Source organism: Onychomys torridus, chromosome 4, assembly GCF_903995425.1.
Source record: "Onychomys torridus chromosome 4, mOncTor1.1, whole genome shotgun sequence".
Classification (NCBI taxonomy): domain Eukaryota; kingdom Metazoa; phylum Chordata; class Mammalia; order Rodentia; family Cricetidae; genus Onychomys; species Onychomys torridus.
In genome coordinates, this window is record NC_050446.1 from 80,900,443 (window position 1) to 80,923,400 (window position 22,958).

At 37.2% G+C, this 22,958-nt stretch overlaps 1 protein-coding gene across 1 annotated transcript in view; it reads left to right on the forward strand.

Moving 5' to 3' along the window:
• Dcdc1 (doublecortin domain containing 1) overlaps positions 1–22,958 on the forward strand; it is a 402,846-nt gene that overhangs the window by 56,916 nt on the left and 322,972 nt on the right. Inside the window, exons 5-6 of the mRNA XM_036186665.1 lie at positions 254–459; positions 20,286–20,379. Of these exons, the coding sequence (XP_036042558.1) occupies positions 254–459; positions 20,286–20,379 (300 nt within the window). The remainder of the gene's footprint in view (positions 1–253; positions 460–20,285; positions 20,380–22,958) is intronic.

The window sequence follows — 22,958 nt, forward strand, 5'->3', positions numbered from 1 at the left end:
AACATCTGTTCCCTTCAGAAATGATGATTTATGCAGGCGATCAGAGCAGACAGCTTGCTATAGCTTATGTCACGGCTACTGGGAAGCTGGAGAGGCTGGGGGCAGCATTTCAGAAAACCAGCATCTAAATGGAGACTGGCCAGTGTGTATGACATAGGAAATAGGGAGAAGGGAAGCATGATGTGTCCATCTTTAAATTCTGATGCCAACTACTGACTTGAATTAAAAAAAAAAACAAAACCCTATCTTCTAGACCATCTGTTGTTAACGAAGAAAGTGACTTGGACAATGCATGGGTTGATGCGTCCCACTGATGTCAAAAGACAGAAAACCAAGCCCGTACTTTCCAGAAGGATGAAGACACTTGCTCAGAAGACCTCAATACGAATTCTAGTCTTTAAGAATGGCCTGGGGCAGGATGGACATGAGATTACAGTGGGAAAGGAAACAATGAGAAAGGTAACTTTTCTGAAGTTGAATTATAAGTCAAATTTCAAAGTTTATGGCTTTTGAAGCATATTGACTTTAAATAACCATGTCATAAATTAAACTGAAATATTAAGAGGGCTTTACATATTAACTGAAGTATTCACATGTTTAGAAGTGTGCTCGCAGCAATGACAAGATGAATTATCTTGACAAAATAATGACATTTGCTTGATCAACATAGTTGACCATTTTCCTAATAAAAAGTTAGATTTATGTTAGGAGGAAGTTTCTAGTTGGTTCAATATTCTATTAGATATTGAAGCTAGTCTAACATATCTTCAAATACCAAACTACCTTTTTTCATTTATCATAAAACCTAAAAACACTGTGTATTCCTTGAAAGTATAAATAAACTCTGAATTAACTGAAATTATGTTTAAAATAGTTACAAAATTTAAGAAATAAATTTGTATAGACCTGGAAAAATCATGTAATAAGCACACTTAAAAACAATAGAGTTTGAAATACAACTTGTCGTGTGAACGTATATCTTTTAGAAGTTTTTTGTTCTTTGTGGGTCATTTTTTTTTTTTTAAAGCTGAGGATCAAACCCAGGGCCTTGCACTTGCTAGGCAAGTGCTCTACCACTGAGCTAAATCCCCAACCCCTGGGTCATTTTTTAAAAGAGGTTTTATCTTCACTTATCTGCCTATCTATCTATCTATCTATCTATCTATCTATCTATCTATCTATCTATCTATCTATCATCTATTCATTTGTGTGTGTGTGTGTGTGTGTGTGTGTGTGTGTGTGTGTGTGTGTGTGTGCAGGTGCCCGTGGAAGCCAGAGGTGTTGACTACTACTGGAGCCAGAGTTATAGGCAGTTGCAAGCAACTGATGTGGGAGCTGGGAACCAAACTCAGTGGTCTTTCCCAGCACTGTTTTCTCTTAATAACTGAGCCATTCCTCCAGCCCCCACATCATCTTCATTATCAAGGAACTAATGAGGATTTGAAGATATATTTTATAGGTAGATTTTTTTTAATCTTAATCATCTTAGTAATAACAATAACAATTCTTTAGTAGTATATTAGAGACAAGGACACAAGCATCATGCTTAGGTTTGCATTCTGACTTTACTACCCATTGATTATGAGACCTCCCTCAGATTATTGCACTTCATTGGGCCTCAGTTCCATCACCAAGAAAAGGGGAATAACAGTATTACTCCCTTCACTGAGTTGCTTCAAAGAATCACTCTCATATAATGCTTAGAGTATGATGCCTGGCATCAGAAAGGTCCCAATAAATCATTCTTATTTTTCATCTTTAGGACTCATAAATACACATCTACTAGAAATTATTTTTCTTATTAGTAGAAAACCTTGCTGTGAACGCAATAGGTATCCATCTTTGGTATGCATACTTTCATTGTATGGAACTGTTTTAATTTGGATACTCCTCAAAACAAATGAATGGTTGGCTAGGTATTAGGAAGTTTTATCATAATAATAATTTCATCTACTTATCTTTATAATTGTTTTATAACCACAGTCACTAACGAGCATTGTGCCTGCTAGTTTTATGTCAACTTAACAAAAGCTAGAGTCACTGAATAGCAGGGTGAAAAAGATATGGCTGTTGGCTAGCCTGTAGGGAAACTTCTCAATTAGTCATTGATAGGGGAGGGCCCAGATCATTGTGAGTGTGGTCAACCCTGGACTGGTAGTCTTGGATTCTACAAAAAGTGAGCTGAATAAGCCATGGCTAACAAACCTATATGCAGCACTCCTCTATGGCCTCTGCATCTGTTCCTACCATGTTTGATTTCCTGTCCTGACTTCCTTTGGTGATGAACAATGATGTGGAAATGCAATCCAAATTTATTTCCTTTTTCCCCAAGTTGCTTTGGTAATGGTGTTCATCACAACAATAGTAACAATGACTAGGATAAGCATCTACCAAGGATGTAGGAAGTCTGGCCTTTATTTCCTTTTACCTGCAGGTTTAGATTATGAATAAAAGATGGCATATTAGACAATAGATCAAATTATAAAGATTACTATAATTTCTTACCCAGAGATTCTGAAAAATGAGGAAGGATACATATCTTTTAGATTATTAAAATATAGTCACCCTTGTAGACAGGTGCTAGATTAGAGATCATCTTGAATTCAGTTCAGTCTGCAATTCTCTGCTGTGGTCATAAAAATGAGTTAATAATCATCTTACAGGGACATGTTCTTAGCTGAAAGTTTATAATAAACAAAACTGTCACTTCTGTGTTTTGTCATCCCTGAGCAAGTTATTTAAAATAGATGATAAATAGAATCTTTTTTCTTAAATTTGTGGAGTTTAAAAAAATTTCACAGTTCATAAACCTCATGATAGAACATTACTCATATGTTTGTAATATATTTGCCTAAGTATACTTTGAAGAGTGAGGTTAAAACCAAAACTATGGGTAACAAAATGCTGGACTATGGGTAATGAAATGCTGGCCTTGGGAGTAAGAACATGTTGGATGGAAAAACTGCTAGCTTGTAATTTTTCAGTAAGATTTTCATTTTGAGAGGGCTTTTGATAATCATAGGATCATGCTCTACTTATAAATTAAGTAAGTGTGAACTACAGAGCAGAAATAAAGAGAGGATGAAGAGAAATGACTGAGGTCAGGTGGTAAAATAAAGTGGTTAACTCAGAAAAGTCCTCTGAGAGCTCAGGATTCAGCAATGGGGGAGCGGCTGCTTTAGTAATAGGTGTGAAATCAGCAGAAAATCTATTCATTTTTAACAAAGTTAAGTAATTAAGAAATTTGAAATAAAGACCAAGATAATAATATTCTCTAGTAAACTCTGGAGTACCAGAATTATTACATATAGATTTGGATCTATAATTTTCTACTTTGAGAACTCCTAGGCACAGCTTTAGTGAGCACATAACACCCATTATTATAGGGTACTTCTTAAATGTGTGTATTCATGGGATGATAAAGGTATTTAAAATCTGTAGTCATGAGATGTCAAGTTAATGGAAAATGAAAAGCTTCAGATTTTAACTTTTTAAAACTGGTGGAAAAGTTTTATTCTTTCCCAATTGTTTCTTAGATTAATTGTCAAAGACATATTATTATGTGGATATTACACACAAGAACATCTCCTTTATGAAAAATGCTTTTTTCTCAGAGATTAATAATTATTTCTTATTTTCACTTGGTGTTATATAAACTTTATGGATGTCATGAAATTATACTTTTGAAGAAAACAATGAAAAGTTAATGAATTGATGAAACAATGCAGGAGACCCCTGCTCCCCTCACTCCAGCTTACAGTGGCTGTGCTGGGGCCTCTGTCTGGGTCTCTCATCACTGACAACCTGGCATGGCAGTCCTTCCCTTTCTCTGTGTACATTCCTCTTTCCTGGTTCTCAAGCTCTCCTCCATCTGCATTCCTCTCTTGTGCATACCTTTTTACTTCCAAAGAGTGAAATTGCAAAAGGTGATTTTTTTCAGATCTTGGGAGATAATTTACTCCCATAAATTGCTGGTTATTCAGTCAGAGTGGGTACTTTTTCAGTGTGAAAAGTGACATCTTTATCTCTTGAGCAGTTTGTTGGATTATCCCTTTGGTGATATCCTTTTTCTTTACTCTTACTGTTCTGAGTTTGTAGATTCTACTTTCTAAGTGTAAGTCATATGAAATAAACAGAGTTTTCCAGTCCCTCCCTCCCCCCCTTTCCTTTCTACTACCTCTGTTTACCTGCCCTCGTGTCTATGCCCTCTCACATTTGTTTTGTGGTCCACTGGGTTTATGCTCCTGCCCCTTCTCTGACTAATTATTGACAGCACCAGTCTCATCTGGTCCCAGTGAACTACTGAGTTTGTGATTGTAGTGTTATACAGACTCCAGAGGACAGCGTTTCATAGTTCTCACCCTCTCTTCAGTTTCTAACATGTTTCCTACTCCCTTCTCTGCTGTGTTCCCCAAGTTTTAGAGGGTATGGTGTAAATGTTTATTTAGGACTGAACACTAAACCACTGTTTATTCTCAGCATCTTGGGCAGCTATGCCTCTGCATTCATGCTGTTCACTGTAAAGAGGGGCTTCTCTGATTAAGGCTGAGGGTAGCTTTTGTAAATGGGTATGAAAGTACACATTGAAAAGACAGTTTAATGCTATGTTAATTTAGTCTCCCCACTTGAGCCTATGACCTCACTAGGAATGGGCTGGACTGGTTTTGTAGTATCAGGCATGAATTCCCTCTCATGTTGTGGACCTCAAATCCAATTGGAGAGCAGTTGGTTATCCCTATAACAATCATGCCAGTTTTGCACAAGTGGGAACATCTTACTCACATGATGGCACAATAGATTCACATCTAGATAAGAAAAATGATGCCTTTTTTTCCTCCAACAATCTGCCTAGCATTCTGGGACTTCAAAAGCTAGACAGTAGGAAGGTTTCCATTTCTTTTCCAGATTGCTTTCTCTGCGTCTCGCAACTGAGATGTGAGACATCTTCAGCAATGTGGTCATGTTCTCTACTTCTAGTGGACAGCTTAGAGAACTAACAAGGTCCTGAACTGTTTGGGGAGCCTCTGAGGCTTCCCTGAGAAGCGCAGTAGAGGAATCCACACCTGAGACTAGAAACTTTATTTAGTTGCCACTGCTTTTATGGATACCATTAGATACCATGCAGACTTCCTTTAGTCTCTCTTTTGTTTTTTATTTTGGTTTGAAGATAGTAGGTTTCCATATGGCTTTTTCAAACTCCCTTCAGTTTGGTTAAACTCCCCCAACCTGAATCTATATCTCCTGAATACTCCTCTCTCCCTTACAGATTTAATCTCTCCCACCATGATATACCTCTCTTTATTTTCCTCTTACCTATATTCTACTGTTTCCATTCCCATAAGCTCTCTGTCTGTCTCTGTCTCTCTGTCTCTCTGTCTCTGTCTCTGTCTCTGTCTCTGTCTCTCTCTCTCTGTGTCTGTGTGTGTGTGTGTGTGTGTGTGTGTGTGTGTGTGTGTAAATGCCGTAGTATGCATGTGGAGTTCAAAAATCAACTTCAGTTGTTGGTTTTCACCATCCACCATGTTTGACACAATTCTCTTGTTTGCCACTGTGCCCTCCTGGCTAGATATCCCTTGAGTTTCCAGGGATTCTCAGCAGAGTACTGGTATTATAGATGCACACTGCCACCTCTGGCTTTATGTAGGTTCTGGAAAACCTAACTCAGGTCCATCATCTTTTGCAGTAACCATTTATGTTTTATATTAGCTTATGACTTTCATTAAATGTGAGTTAATCCTCCATCAGTAATTAAACATGAAGAACTTAAAAAATGAGTTAAATTTCTAGTGGACACAAATATGTCTTTGTAAGGAATGGGCCTCCTTGAAGGTTTTACAGGATCTTAAGGGATGGGTTTTCTGGACTTGAATTTTTCTTTGGGATGAGGTACTTAGATGTCATTGTGTATAGACTTCTGTCTCTGTCAGCAGACAGAACCTGCCAATTTCAGCAAGCCAGCTGGTAATCAAGTGGAGGAGATTATGTGTAGTGTAAGTATGTGCATTTATTTACTCCCCTTGTTTCATAAACTAGCTTCACTCTCAGGTCTCCCAGGGGTATCTGGTTCCTAGGTTTTCTGAATTACTCATCAGAGAAAGATGCCATGTTTTTCGTGATGAAAAAGGCTATTGGTGTAAGGGAAGGGAAGGGAGCTGAGGATGTAGTTGTTTTCTTGGAATCCATCTGATTTAACCAAAGCTTTGCAAGTACCTGATTTGTCAAAATTCTGAGTCAGAAGTTCTGAAATACAAATCCAATTCAGTCTTGCGGCTCATTTCAATTTTTCTGCTGAATTACTCACTACTAAGTTATCTTCTTTCTTTCTTTCTTTTGGAAAAGAGGCTAAGTGTTGATCATTTATTTGATATTTGCCATGGATTTTAAATAAAAGTCATTTCAATAATGTCTTTTTATTATACTTGACAGTTTTTGGAGAGTCTCTTGGTATTGCATATACTAATATGAACAAAACATAACATCATATTAATTGAATAAGAAGAGAATACTTCCTTCTGCCACACTTCCTACAAGCAGTGTTCTCATTTATGACACACAGAACATCTGCAAAAGAATTGTCTGGTCTCTTGTATAGAATTCATTCCACTCTGAGCCTGTTGAGTTGAGAATGTCTTTGCTGTGGAGCTGGGAAATCTAAATATTCACAAATATACTAAATGAGTCCCAGTACCACTAAGACTTAACTCCCCTTCCATTAGTTTTCAATATTTTTGCTTTTAATTAGTACATAAAGCAGTAAATATTTATGGGTACCATGAGATGATTATTTTGATATAAGTTATATAATAATTATATCTGTGTAACATTGTTTCCTCAAACAATTCTTAGTTCTGTGTGAAAACATGGAATTTTCATAGTGTTATTTCTTGGATTTCTTTGCTTCTTATATTGTTGATTGTGTGAGAAGAAAAACACTAATAAACTCCATAGGAAGTAAGACTTTGAGTTGCTAGATTAGGGCAAACTCATAGTTCAGAAATCAGGAATTGAAAGCACCTGCAAGTTTGCAGAAAAAGTCACCTATGTATAGGAAATATGCTTTAGAAAATATAAATATGTATTCTTGTATTCATATGCAAACATTCCATTAATTACTCTTTCATGTTATCACTGAATGTTCATGTAAGTGTTCAAGCTACTACTTATTATATGTCATGATATAAGTCACAGGATTTATGAGAGGTCTTTAAAACACAGGAAAATCCTGACTTCTGTTATTCTCCACATTCATTAATTTGAAAATAATTCAATAAGCTCAAACAAATAAACCTTAAGGAAAAATTTAAATTTAAGAAAGGCCTAATTCAATTAAAACTATAATACTGTAAGTGCATAATGTTCATACACATAAACCAGTGGCTGTAGGAGTAGAGAGTTTCCAATAATATTGGTAAAATAATTTATAGCACATTTAGAGAGATTGAAAAGAAGCACCTGGAGTAACAAAGTTTGATTAAGGATGCTGAACATGGGTTCCGACAGAGGAGGTCATGCATAATTAGTGTGCTGGAAGTTCTCTAAGAGCTTTTTATGAGATTTGAGGGAAATTTTATTGAAACTAGTTATTACTATTTTAAGTTCTATGATTTTTCACCTTATAGGTTAAAATCTGATTTTAAAATATGATGGCATATTTTTAAATATAGAATTTGATAACATTTTATTCACAAGAGGCTGTAAGTAGCCAATTGTCTTTTCTTATTTAATGTGAAATTTGAGAATTATATAATAAGAATTTTTATAATGTTTTAAGTAATTATGTTGTATTGTTTTCTTGTGGAGTTCAGACTATATATGAAATAAAAACAAATAAATTTCATTCTAAATATTAATTTAGTTTATAGGTTGTAGTTAAAGATAATAATATTAGTTATGGACAGTACAAACAATACATTGAATGTGAACAGACAAAAATTGATTTTTTTGCTTTTCTTGTGGTTTTATTTTTATGTGCATTTTACATGTATAGTACATTTTTATGCCTAAGAATATTAGTATAAATATGATGATTAGATTCAATTAGCCTCATATGTACCCAATCATTAAAGTTTCTTAAGGAATTTTACCTGGTTTCTAGATAACAAATTCCCAGAATTGTATGAAGTCACCTAGTCATAGACATTGAAACACTGAGACTTAACTATTTAACTGCTATCCACAGTTGGAACAGTTGGAACCGGAAGTTATTCTCTAGTGTCAGAGCAAGGGAGCCACTTACTCCTCACAGCCTGCCTCTGCTATTGAAAACCAGAGAGCATCTGTTGCAAGATGGCCCCGAGGATTTTGACTTAAGATCACCATTATTAAAGCAGAATTTATAAATATTTTTTTCCTGGTAACTTAAGGAAAATAAGAAACTACTTTGATTTTCCACAAGACAGTTTTTTAGGTCAGTTTTTGAAAACAAAATCGTGTTGGGCTCACAACTTTTATTAATTTTTGTTGTAACGTGAAACTAGTATAGGTATACTTCTTCCTATGTTCTGATCTCAAATGTGCACTTATTTAAAAATGGTAGAGCATAAGATTGAAAACAAAACCTGCAGGCTTTTTTTTTTTTCAGTCAAATGGCAAAGCTTGTGTCAGAGAAGTCATCACCTTCTAAACCACTGAAAAGGTGGAACAAAGTGGCAATTATTTTAGATATTAGGAAATAGTAAGCAGTAGATGTAATTCCTGAGAGAAAGCGGGAAATAAAAGTGAGTCTTACCCCACCACTGATCTTCAGTAGTTTACAGATCAGCCTAGAGAGGGAGAATCCAGGAAAAGTGCAGAGGTGCCTGTGAGCTGAAGGCAGACATCAAAAGTTCTGAGAGGCTGAAGTGGCTGGAAGTGTACAGAGCAGGGTTGCTGGGAAAGTGTTAGTTATCTGGTGAATAGTTGATGAAATGGACATTGGGGTCTCCTTTTACATGTGGCTATTAGGCTGCTTCCCTATAGTCTGAACTCCACAGTTAGCAGAGAGAAAACAGCTAATGTGAGGAAAAGGAAACACAATGGGCATGCATGCAGCGTAAGGAGACATTAGCTCTCTGCCCATCTGGAGAGGAGAGATCCTATTGAACTTTTAGGGCATTCATGAAGCTCCTCAAACAGGTAGACTGTAGCCAAGAGAAATGTAAATCAATAGAAGTTGACAGCAAAAGAGTTAACAGAAGACTATTCAAAGCCTCTTATAAATTTGATTAATGAATTAAAGAAAAATAGGAATATTATGTGAAAAGAAATGGAAGCTATAAACAGGGCTAATGAAAAGGCTCAGGGGAACATAACAGAAGAGGGGGTTGGAAGAATGTAAGATCTGGAAGATGGGAAGGAGACCCATGAGCTCGTAGCAACAGTGCCTGTTTGCACAAGTCATGCACAAGACTGGCTTCATCAACAGGCCTCCCTCTAGGTTGAGGAAGGGACTCATGAGGCCCCACCCCTCCCAGAGGAGTTATAGACAGTTAAAGTTTGCAGAGAGAGGAGAGGGAGAGAGAACCATATTCCTCAGTGGCATAGCCACTAGTGTTTAGCCACTAAAGAACATAAGCTTCCCAGACAAAACATTTTGAGACAAAACCCTCCAAAAATATAAGTGAGCTTGTTTTGTGTTGGCCATCTACTGCTGGGCTTGGGGCCTTGCTTTAAGAGTGATTTATATGCCCAATGAGACTCCATTGGAGAAAACTAATTTTTCTTTTGCAAGCAGTTATCAATTGGAGATAGATATTGGGCTAGAGATATGGGCTTGTGCCAACTGGAATGTCATTAGGCCCAGACCCATGAAAGCCCTGTGCATGTTGTCATATTCTCTATGAGTTCATATGTGCATGGATTCTGTCAAGTTTAGAAGGCCTTATTTCCTTGGTGTCCTCAATTCCCTCTAGCTCTTATAATATTTCTAACTCCTCTTCTGCAGGATTCCCTGAGCTATGAGGGGAGGGAATTGATGGAGATATCCCATTTAGGACTGAGTATTCCAAGGTCTCTCATTCCTTATACATTGTCTAGCTGTGGATCTCTTTGTTTATTCTCATATACTCCATGAGCATGCTTCTTTGCTGATCATTGAACAATACATTGATCTGTTAGTATAGCAGAATGTTGTTAAGAGTCATTTTATTGCTACATTCCTTTAGCAGAACAGTAGTATTTGATTTCCCCCTAAGACCCTAGCCTATCTAGTCTCAAGTTCTTGGCCACCCAAGCAGTGTTGAGAATGGATTCTATCTCATGGAGTGGGTCTTAAATCCAATTAGATACTGGTTGTTTAGTCCTCCAAGCTTTGTGCTACTATTGTACTAGCATATCTTGCATGCAGGACACCATTGTAGATCAAAGGGTTTGTAGCTGAATTGTTGTTTCCCTTTCTCTTTTGGTAGCATGTAAAGTGCCTTCCAGAACCATGAACACTAATCAGTAGGGGTGAAGGTTCTAAGTAGGGACGAGCTTGACTACTCCATGTTGAGTGAGTTGTGTAGGCATTGTCTTCAGCAATAGAACATTACCATCAGTTTTTGGAGAGCAATCAATAGCCTTGGCAATAGCTTGGGTGTGGTTGATATATTGTGTACCCTAATAAACTTATCTGGAGGTCAAAGAACAGAATAGTCACTAGATTAGACTTAGAGGCCAGACAGTGGTGACACAAACACCTTTAATCTTAGCATTCAGGAGGCAGAGATCCATCTGGATCTCTGAATCATGGCCACACTGGAAACAGAGCAAGGCATGGTGGCACACACCTTTAATCCCAGCAGTCAAGATCTCATGTCTTTGCTTGGGAAGGACACAAGCCTTTGATCCCAGGGAGTAATATGGCAGGACACAGAAAGGTGTATAAGATGTCAGGAAACAGGAACTTGTGCTCTTAAGGCATGAGGACCAGAAATTAGAGGCTTTTTAAGCAGTTCAGCTGAGATCCATTTGGGTGAGGACTCAGAGGCTTTCAGTCTGAAGAAACAAGATCAGCTGAGGAGTTGGCAAGGTGAGGTTGGCTGTGGCTTGTTCTGTCTCTCTGATCTTTCCTCATTCACCCCAATATCTGGCACCTTTTTTTTTAGATTAATAAGACCATGTAGCAATTTGTCTTACACCTGGGCTGTTTTGGGGTTCCCTTTGGCCAACAACTGGATTAGACATAACCCATTCCTGGAATTGGAAGCTTCATTTGGTAATGAGAGATCTCCAGTTGGGGCTTCATCTACTCCACTATTTGGTGATTCTATTTAGATCACCTTCATATATGTATATATTTTAGGAAGAGTATTTGGACTTTCTTTTGGGCTGCCAGCTCACAAAAAAATGACATGGTGACTTATTATTAATTATGAAAGCTCTGCCTTAACTTAGGCTTGTTTCTAACTAACTCTTACAACTTAAGTTAGCCCAGATTTTTTTAATCTACATTCTTCCATGTGCTCATTACCTCATCTCCATCTTTCCCATCCTGCTTCTTTCATGTCTGGCTGGCAACTATGCTTTTCTTCTTCCCAGAGCTCTCTCTGTTTAAAAGTCCCTGCTATACCTCCTGCCTAGCTACTAGTTGTTTAGCTTTTTATTAAACCAATTACAGTGATGTATCTTTACACAGTTTAATCAAATATCTCACAATATTTCACCCTTTTTGTCTAAATAAAAAGGAAAGGGTTTTGACTCCAACATGGTAAAACTATATATAATAAGAACAATTATCAGATAAGAATTACATTTATAGCATCCAGTCCATTTGCATTTGGCAAATTCAGAGAAATACTCCATTATGAAAACTATCTTGGTTAGTCCAAAGTTTTGTACCTTATTTACCTTCTATCATAACTAAGGAAAACTATAACTGTAACTATCCAGTCTTCATCTCTGTCAAAGGCCCCAGAGGATATAATATTACCTGAGTAAACAGGAAGTACAGAGCAAGCAACTGCCAAAACTAAGAAATGACATAGACATTTGGTTGCCTGGATAGTCACCTCAGGGTTCCTCTGTAACAATGGGACATCCATCTTCAGCCTAAGGGCCTAAAATATCTGACAGATTTTCCCATGAAGCAGGAATTTTAAAGGACTGTCCAACCTTGTCTTGGAAAAGTTTGGCAGTTGTCTTCTTTTGTGTCCTACTTGTCCAATTTGGACAGCATACTATCAGCAGTTGAGTCAAGGGCAGATTCTTGCCCAAATAGATAGCTTTTTCCACAAAGAAAGCAAGCTCCATATGAAGGTTCTTCAATGCCCATCATCCTTTTGTAAAGTAAATTGGTGCTATCAGGAGCAGACATGTCTCACTATTATGAAAAGCCCTATGTTATTAAAACATTAAAATGTCATATTCTGTAGGTCTCTGGTGTTTGAAGATCATCTATCTATTTAAAATACATCTCTGATTGACCTTGAAAACATACCTAACATAAATTTGATTGTTATAGATGACTAATTAATAATCTGTATTTCTTTATTTTCCTAAATAGCTTTCAAGGACTACAGCTTTACATTACACTTTTTAAAATGAGCTACATAGGTACGATATCGAAAACAAAAAATAAAAACATATAATACAGTATAACAAAAATAACTTTAAACTAGTATCAGTATACAAAAATCCATACCAATGTGTCATTTGAAACTAGTAGTTGCTTTTTTAGGTTTCAAGTAGATACAATAATTTACCCCTTTATCCGATCATTTCTATACTATATCTTTTTTTCCTTTTAGAAAGAAATCTTTGAATCTAATCTCCTTTGTTTAGCTTTCTCCCTGACCATGACCAGTAATAATTTTAATCAAACCCTCTAAATAATGACAAACATCCATAATCCACTGAATGACCAAAAACCACCCACCCAACCTCTTGGGGATGTAGGCTTCCTGTTCTCTCAACTGTTTCCTGTTGTCTGGGGATGATGGCATTTTTGAGGGACCCTGAGAAAATTAAGATACTGGTCAAATCTTGGGAAAACTATCAACAACATTTATTGTCCAGTCTCTGTGTGATGGGAAAACACAAGGCTTATTTGTAGTCCTGGCTAGAATAGTTGCTGAGGTTGGACCATCTCATCCAGCAACCTTGAAGCTGTTCAGGATGTAGAACTCTGATAGAACTGCAACAAGGGCACTCTGAGAGGCTGGATCACCTGGGCCACCCATTTTCATTGGTGTCTGATCCTCTTGCTCTGAAAACAGATGAACTTTCAAAGGTAACAATACATATCTGCATTAACACAAGTATTGGACTGTGCATTATACATAAGCCAGCCAAAGATGATTTTTTGTTTTATGTTTGAGCAGGTAAAATATATATAACCTACCTTGTAGTTTTTCTAAGTTTCGTTCTTTATGTCTGTAGCCAGGATTTTCAGGGGGTCTCCCCTGATCAAACCTCTTTAACCTTAAACAAATCCACAGCCTTTCATTTTCTATGGAAATAAAAGCATGACCTCTTCCCCAAAGCAATCCATATTCTGACTTCCATTTTAAAGTTAAGGCATTCCTAAAGTGTCTAGGCTGGTTTAATTCAGCAGTCCCTTCCATGATCCAGTGTCTCTCAGCAGCTGTCATTCTCTGTTCATTAGCATTCAAAACTTTAAAAATCAACAAGACACCATATAGGATCCAGATTCTCTGTGTATTTTCCATCTTTACATGGCTTATCTTTTTTATATTATTTTATTCTCTTTACTTTATATTATTACTTATTAACTATTTTTTCTATGACTGTCTATACCCATTTTCTCTTCTTTTTTTAAGCCTATGTACATTTTTAAAGCACAGTATAACCTTTTTAGAAGATTTTTCCCAAGAAAATAGCATATTTTTCCCAAGAAAAATAGTATATGTCAACATAGTGACTACTAATAAATGTTCTTAGTAATTGTATTCATAATTACCCAAACTAAAAATAATCCACAGTTTATTAGCTGATGAATGGATAAATTGTGCTAATCTATATCAAAGAATATTCAGTTTCGCACATGGTGCTGGTGCATTGTGGCAGCAGCTGGCTCCAGCCTGCAGGCAGTGTCTGTACCCCAACCCTACCTGAGGGACCTTGGTTACCAGGAAGCCACATTTGCCTTTTTGTTTTGCCTTTATTTATTTATTTAATTTTTTTTTAGATTTCCTGGGCCTTTTTGGACACACATGGCCCCATGCTGAGTGCCATATGCATTTGGACTTTCCTTTGGTCCTCTAGCTCACAAAAAACAACTTATTATTAATTATGAAAATTTGGCCTTAGCTTAGTCTCATTTCTAACTAGCTCTTATAACTTAAATTAACCCAGATTTTTAAAGCTACACTCTTCCATGTGCTTGTTACCTCATCTCAATTTTGTCCATCCTCCTTCCTTCATGTCTTGCTGGCAACTCTGCCTTTCTTTTTCTCAGAGCATTCTTTGGCCAGAAGTCCCTACTATACTTCTGCCTAGCTGTTGCCCATTTAGCTTTTTATTAAACCAATCACAGTGACATATCCTTTTACAGTGTGTTCAAATATCTTGCAGCAAGGAAGGTGACAGTTAAAAATATTATGTACTAATAAATTGCAAATCAAGGAGATAAAATTGTTCTCTAATGAAAGAAATAGATAGCAATAGCCCACAGTCATGTACTGAGTTAACATACAACAGGAGCATCAGGAATGTTGGATGGTCAAGTAAATACTCTACATCTTGATTATGTTGGCACTAACAAAGGTATATACTTTTTTTTGCCTTGCCTCAAAATGTACATTTAAAATACATACAGTTTAGTACATGTCAATTAAGGTTTATTATCTTGGATATCTGATTATCCTGAGACTGTATCAATTAAGAATAAATGATGTGGAATATAACTTTAACTATGTAAAGATGTATTACATTTGTTTATGCTGCATTTGTTTAATGATGTAAGAATGCATGTTTTGTTATGTAAAGATGTGTTGCATTTGTTTCACCTTGCCTGCCTAAGGCACCTGATTGGTCTAATAAAAAGCTGAATGGCCAATAGTTAGGCAGGAGAGGGATAGGTGGGCTGCCAGGCAAAGAGAATAAATAGGAGGAGGAATCTAGGCTTGAAAAGAATGAGAGGAAGAAGAAGAAAGAAGAGAGCAAGGGAGAAAAAAGGGAGACATCCAGGGAGCTAGCCAACCAGGTGGCCGCCAGCCAGCAGGACACTTGAGAAGCAGGACATACAGAAAAGAAAGCTAAAAAGCCCCAAGGCAAAAAGTAGATAAAGAGAAAGAGAAACAGATTAATTTAAGTGAAAAGAGATAGCCAGAAATGTGCCTAAGCTAGACCAAGCATTCATACTAATAAGAAGTATCCATATTATGATTTGGGAGTTGGTTGGTGGCCTAAAAATGAATGCCTATTTCAAAATGGTGCTGGAGAGATGGCTTAGTGGTTAAAAGCACTGGCTGCTCTTCCAGAGTGCCTATGTGGTAGACCACAATTGTTTATAACTCTAGTTCCAGGGGTTCCAATATTCTCTTCTTGCTCATAGGCACGAATCACACACATAATGTGCAGATATACATGTAGGCAAAACATCCATACACATGAATTAAAATTTTTAAACAGTTTTATTTTATTTATTGGTTTGATATTTGTTTTGTTTTGTTTTTCAAGACAGAGTTTCTCTGTGTAGCCTTGGTTATCTTAGAATTAGCTCTATAGACCAGGCTGGCCTTAAAACTCACAGCAATCCACCTGTTTCTATCTCCTAAGTGCTGAGATTAAAGCGCGTGCCACCTCTGCTGGGCTATTTTATTTTATTACTTTAAAAAATGTATTTTGAGATAGGATTTCTCTGTGTAGCTCCAGCTGTCCTAGAACTCACTGTATAGACCAGGCTGACCTCAAAATCTGAGATCCACCTGCCTCAGCCTCCTGAGTGCTGGCATTAAAGGAGTGTGTCACCATGCCCAGCTAAAATAAATAAATACGTTTTTTAAAGAATAAAATAAGCAAGGAGTATATGTTCATGGATTAGTTGTAAAGTTTCTCCATCATCTACTTCTCATTCATATTTTAACATAAAATACCATAATATCATTGAACACAAGTGGATGAGAAATAGTTGTTTTTACAAATCAGAGTCAAGTTCATTACTAGTGAGAGCAAATAATTATATCTCATTGTCTGTTTGTCTGCTGCCTTTATGAGAACAAGATAGAAAACAGTTGAACAAATATGCCCCAGGACTTATCCAGAACAACACATTCAATTTACTTCACATAATGGATACAAACCCAACATCCTGGGATCGTCAGATTAAAATAGTGATAATAAGTCTGACTCTAAATTGTAAAATATTAGCCTTGGCAGACATTTAAGCTACTACATGAATTTATGTTTTTAAAATTTCTAATCTGTTGACAGTCTTTCAGTTAGCAGAAAAAAAATCTGTAGAAACAGATCTCTCAACAGATTCATGATAAATTGGAGTTCTTTTCCACTGAGTATGTACAATTAATTGCAAGAGGTGAAATATTTTTAGTTATTCAAAGAATTAATTTCATAATTATCCATTCATCTTCACAGTTTTCTGCCTGATAAATTTATTCTAAATTCTTCCCCGGGTTCCTAATTAAATAATTAAATGGTAAGCTTTTATAGTCACACAGTAATGCTGTTGTAATCTATTTGCTGGACAACCATGTCAGTACACATCAACTGCCATCATCTGAAAAACATACATCCTCTCATCATTTTGTTTTCTAACAGATACATGATTTTAGTGTCAAACAGTAGAGAACTCTTTTTTTCAAACAGACATAAGCAAAAAGAAAGTAAGAAATCCAGAGGGTGGACCACTGTGCATAAGGAGCCTGGTTCTTGGGACTCTGTAGTTGTTTCAGTGTTGGTGTTAGATGACTGCTGTGCAGTGAGGTTCAGTTATGTCAGGACAGGGCAAAGGACAACCCTCCTTATGGATGAATATGCTTTTCTTGAAGTCCCTTCTCATGTCTTATCGGCCCAAACTGGATTGTATGTCCATACCCAACCCACTCACTGTCAGTGAGTGTGGCTCTACAGCAAGGTAACTCTGACCAGTAATGATAATTGCAGCCTTACTTGCATCAAACTGAGTCAGAAGTGCAAGAGTGATTCCCTAACAAAAATGTGTACTGTATATTGAGGGTGTGGAGACAATGGATACTGAGTAGGCAACCACCAGTATTGCTGTAAATGTGAAGATGCCTTCTTACTCCCTAAAGACGGTGCATAAGGTCTGTGTACTGGCACTAAAAAGAATTCATTTTATTTGAAAAAAATTCTTCTGGAATTACCCTTTAACTATAGCATACTTTTATAAAATTGTCAGCAATGTTATCAACAGCATTTATTAGAATGTTTATAAAATATAAGATAAAGAATAAAAATGAGTTAAACTAGGAATATATATTAAACTGCATTCATTCGATAACCCAAAATATTTTGAAGACTACTACAGTCTACCAAGTACCCAGGATAGAGTGATGAACTAAGCTAGCCACATGCTGTCCTCATGCTTTTAGTCTGGAGGTAGACAAAGACATTTGTAAAAATAACGCTTAAATATAGACGGATGGTGCAGGGAAAGCCTCTGAGATGAGAAGCAACAGGCTGATGGTGGGAAGCGCTCCATCAGAGAACACAGCTCAGGAAAAGGCTCCAGGGAAGAGGGAGGGGAGCAAGATGCATTTTGGGAGTAGGAAGGTTAGTGTCAAGTTAGTCAGACTGTATCACTGTGACATAAAACAGAGGGAGCGTTATTTCAGTTCACAGTCTGTTGTTATTTCTGGCCCCACAGTCAGGCAGAACAGAGTGGTGCTGGGAGCATGTGGCAGGGGAAATACTGAATAGGTATTAGATAGTTTAAAGCTTGGAAGATAGTTGCAAGATGAATGTATCAACGTGGGAGTTGTCAGATATGTATTTTTCTAATATAAATGGAAAACCAGAGGAAGTAAATACAGAAAGGGGATACAGCCACAAGCACATGTCCCCACTAATGTGTTTCTTACAACCAAGCTCCACCTCTAATTAACCATTTTGGGAGTCCATCAAGGATGATTAAGTTTATTAGAGCAAAGCCTCAGAAACACATCAGTTAGCAAACAAGTTTCCATGCAGGATCTCTTGCATTTAGACTATAGCAGCATGTGATGAGGGGGTGGGACTTAGAAAGAAGCTTGCAGACTTTTTCTTCCTTGTCATCTGAAAGCCCTGAAAAGTCATTTAAAGGATTTGAGTTAGGAAAGTAATGGAGGGTAACCAGGTTAATTATTTTAAATAGATGACTTTAATGTTTGGTAGAGATTGAATTGAGGATGTCTGAGTAGATGCAGGCAACTATTAGCTAATTATTGTAAGGGTCCTAGGAACAGCACAAGGGTGTGTGAGTTAACATGGAAAATCTCTATGGATTTGTATGATCTTTAGAAAATGAGAAATGACAATCCTTGTGATGGCATGGATGACATGAGGAACAACAATGTCCTGGATTGTGAGGACAGCTTTGACCTCTGGGTAGACGCTTTCCTTTCCCTAAAGCATGGGATTCTAGAGCATTAGTCTCGAAGAAGGATGAATAGTTTTCAGTATGGGATATAGTGACGCTGGAGCCTATTTCACACAAGCAGCAATACTGAGTAGTTACTATTACATAGCCTAGAGCTTAAAAGACAGTCTCAGGATGAGTGTATTTGTTTGGGAGTTGCCAGTATACAAATGGAAGATGAAATTTCATGGCTCTGTCTTAAGAATGCCTTAGGAGAAAAAGTAGAGCCAGAAAGAGCGAGACCTAGGGCTTATCATGAAAGACTATTGTGAAGACAATGTTCATAAGCCTATAGAAAGAAGCAATAGTGTTTAGGAAGAGAAATCAATCAAACAATGCTCATAATTCAAATAAGTGAGAGTTAAGAAACATCTTTATCCTCACCTGTAATCTTTTTTCTCTTTTTATTTTATTTTATTTATTATTTTTGGGGGGTGGGTTTCAAGGGTTTCTCTGTGTAACATCTCACGTTTCTTTGTGTAATGGCTCTGGCTGTCCTGGAACTCTCTCTGTAGACCAGGCTGGCCTTGAACTCACAGAGATCCGCCTGCCTGTGCCTCTCGAGTGCTGGGATTAAAGGCATGCACCACCGCCACTTGGCCCGGGGAGGGAGAAGTAAATCTTTGAGAAAGCTATATTTAGCAAAATGAAAGCTAGAAAGAATGGCTTGAGAGTGAATGAGAGAAGGGGGATGTGAAGAGAGGCCATAGGCAGCTCCCTGCAACACCCCTGTGAAGGGGGAGGGATGGCTCCAGGGACATGTGGAGCACAGGAGCCATTTAATTAGTGGAAAGTAAAGACAATGATGAGCAACACCAGTGAGAAAAGAGCAGCTGCAAATATTGGACAGAGAAACTGGCAATAATTCTCACTGCTTAAAATGCAAAAAAAAAAAAAAAAAAAAAGTGCCAAGAACAAATGCTGTTGAAAGCATACTTCCATTACACGAGAGGGACTCCTCTCACTATATATAATATAGTTGAGAGAGAAAGACTTTGGCAAGATGAAGAGGAGGCTCGGTGTTTTCTCTATGTAGTTCATACAACCCAGTGGTAGAGGATGGAGAAAGGGAAACTTGAGGGGGATAACAGGTGGGTGATGGGGGAGCATACACTGCAAAGTGAGAGAAATAGGGACAAAGAAAGGAAACTGCAGTAACTGAGCAGTGCTTATGGACCAGGAGGATGCTGAGGACTGTAATCAAACCGGTATGTTCAGTTTAGTGACTTTCTTCCGTGGCACGAGGCTTCTCAGGATGTATGTGACAAGGACAGCAAGATCTACTCAGATCTAGACTTTTGTGACAAGTGTGAACAAGGGAAAGTGACTTCAGCAAGGAAAGGTGGTGGCTTTGAGTAGGATTCTAGAAAGAATGTGACAGATAAGAGAAGCAGCATCTTTTCATGGTAGAATAAGTGGTGAGCATAGAGAGCACTGAGAATAGTGTGAACATCCCTTGGAGCTTGAATGTGAAGCTGTCTATCAAACAGTAGCTAAGCAGTCTGCTGTCGGTGGCATGCCCCACCTCCCCCTTTTCTTTCCCTTCCTGCCTCCCTACTTTGCTCCCTTCACTCCCCCCTTTCTTCATCCTTTCTGTTTTCATTCCTTTCAAATACTTCTGTGTACTTTTAAAAATCAACAATTTAAATTCCTTTTCCATTTCATATTTTAGAAATCAACAAATTTTATAATAACTGTATAGGAATCATTTAAATGTGTATTTGGTTTAACCAGAGCTTAATATAATAAATTATTTTATCCTGTATAGGTTTTAGATGCCTGCACAATAAAGATGAATCTAGGCTCACAGGCCAGATATATTTATGATATGAATGGTAGAAAAATTGAAGATATTTCAAAAGGTAAGTGACAAATATTTTGCAACTCCTGTGATACAATTTTGAAAGAAATTTATAGAATTTTCCCTTTAAACATTTTATAAAAAAGAAAAATCAATAATTTAAATGTAGCATGAATAAACCTGGTATTCTTAGACAAAGGGGCACTGTGTGTGTAGTATTCTCTGTGTGAAAATACCTTTCAAGGGGCACTAGGGTTGTAAGAATCATTTTTTTTTTTTGCCACAAGTTTGAGTTATTTTTAAAGCTGAGCATTTTAAATTTAGTGAATCATAAGCAAATAAACAATCATTGACCTATCTGGGATCCAACATCTAAGAGCAATTATTGGGCCTCAGGGTGTGGCTCAGTGGCAGAGTACTTGCCCAATATGTGCAAGGCTGTAGGTTCAATTCCCAGAGAAAAGGGGTGAGGGAAAGGAGGGATGGAGGGAGAGGGAAAGGGTGAGGACAGTCTCTAGAGCTTATTCAGGTTATTCTTAACTTGGTTAAGAGGCAAGGTTTATATTTAGAAATTTGAATTTATTTTCTTTCCATGTGTGGCATAACAAAATTGCTTCTCTACAGCACTCAGGCAGGCTGAGGCAGTAGGGGCACATGTTTAACCACTAGTCTGGACATGATCTCAAAAGAAAAGATTTACTGACCCAAAGAGTGAAGTAGTAATAGCCGCTGCTGCCTCATGGCTGCCAGAGGCGTTCAGATGCATGCCTCATGCTTCATGGGTCCCCAAAGTGTGCTATTATCACATTTTAATGCATGCCTCACTCTGTGTTTTTGCATACTTATAAAAGCTTATGTCAGCTGAAATCAGCTTATGTGGCTACTAACATTGGACTTAAAATACTTGAAGAGACTAATCCAATTGGAGAAACTTCCAGCCTTTAGCACTCCTCGTCACTTAATATTAGTTCTAAGAATTGTTTTTCTTTGTTATTGTGATGTTGTGCATTCATCAGAGTCCCTAATTTTCTGTCTTGCCAACCTTGACTTAAGAATGGTCAATTTTTATGTAAAAGATAACTTCTAGTTTAAATAAATAAATACCAATACTCTTGATTAACTCTGGCTCTTTTGTTGTTGTTGACTTTGTATCACATCAGAAAGTCATCTAATAAGGTCTAATATCAAGTTCACAGCAGGTCTCTCTCAAAAGCACAGATTAGCAGTACAGTTGTACTAGCGGTTAAAAGCAACAGGTAATTCTTTTCCTGCCTCCTACTTCTATTATAGAATTATGTCTACTTTCAAACATCCCTCCTGTGTAATGAGAAATGAGCACAGTTGTCATGACATTTAACTACTTTTGCATTGTCAGAGCTAGTGAAACTTTTAAAAACCTCCCGCGATTTACTAATAGCTTTTGTGGTTAGGTTTCTAAACCACACAGAATTTTAATTAAAATAAATTACATAACACGGAGTCCCAGAATTGAAAGATGGATGTGTCTCCCCCTAACCAATAAGTAAAGATACCTGTTGTCATGGGAGTATCAAGTTTTCTCCAATGGAATGATGTCACTGGGTAGGTGTATCAACCATACTCCATGTCACGTTCCATGCCAAGGAGTAATTGGTCAACACACAATGAACTCCATGGATTTTTTAAATGTTGTTTTTGTTTTGTTTGTTTGTTTTGTGTGTGGAGGGCTTGTTTTATTTTCGAGCTTTGTATTTTTTTGGTTTGTTTATTTTGATATTTGTTGAGAGAGAGGGAGAGAGGGAATATGAAGTTTGGTAGGTTAGGAAGGTGGGAGGATCTGTCATCTGGGAGGAGATAGGGAGGATAAGACATGATCGAAATATATTGTATGAAAGAAATTTGAAATAAAAAAGGAAATCATATACCAATAGTAGTTCTTTAGCTATGGGTTTTATATAGATCTATCCTTTTAACAGTAGATGAGAATTATTGACTTCATATAGATACTGTTTTTCTGCAGGTAATCAGAATGCTATTACATAACATGCTGATGCTTGCCAGGATAACAGGGCTAACAACAACAACAGATAAAGAGGAGAAAAAATTGTCCGAATCTGTGTACCTTTCAAACCAGAACATTAACTGAATAATAGTTATTAACTTAGGCGATAATATGACAATCTGGCCAGGCATTTCGGAATGCTACTGCAGACAAAAGATGTTAAAGATACACAAAACAATGGAAAAGGAGACAGTTCAGGTAGAAGTGAAGGCACAGGAGGAAGTCAAGAGCCCACAGAAAAGAAAACAAGGACAGTGTGTGTCTTTATGAGGCATAGTCATTAAGATGAGGGCCCTTTGCTGAGGGAAAAGTGCGTTCTCCAGCCAATCCTGGGTATTGTTTGAATAACTCCCCCAATTTACTAATCAAATTTGAGCTATTTGATGTCATAGATGCATTTAAAGTACATCCTGTCCCTTTAAAACAATTTTTCATTCATTCATTAATTTATCTGTTTGCATGTCTGTGTGCCCATGTGCTTGTGAGCATGTGGAGATAGAGGATAACTTGTGGTAACTGATTCTTTCTAATGGGCTTGAGGCAATGAAAATGGGTTGTCAGACTTGGTAGTGAGTCCTTTTACCTGTCTTGGTTTTGCT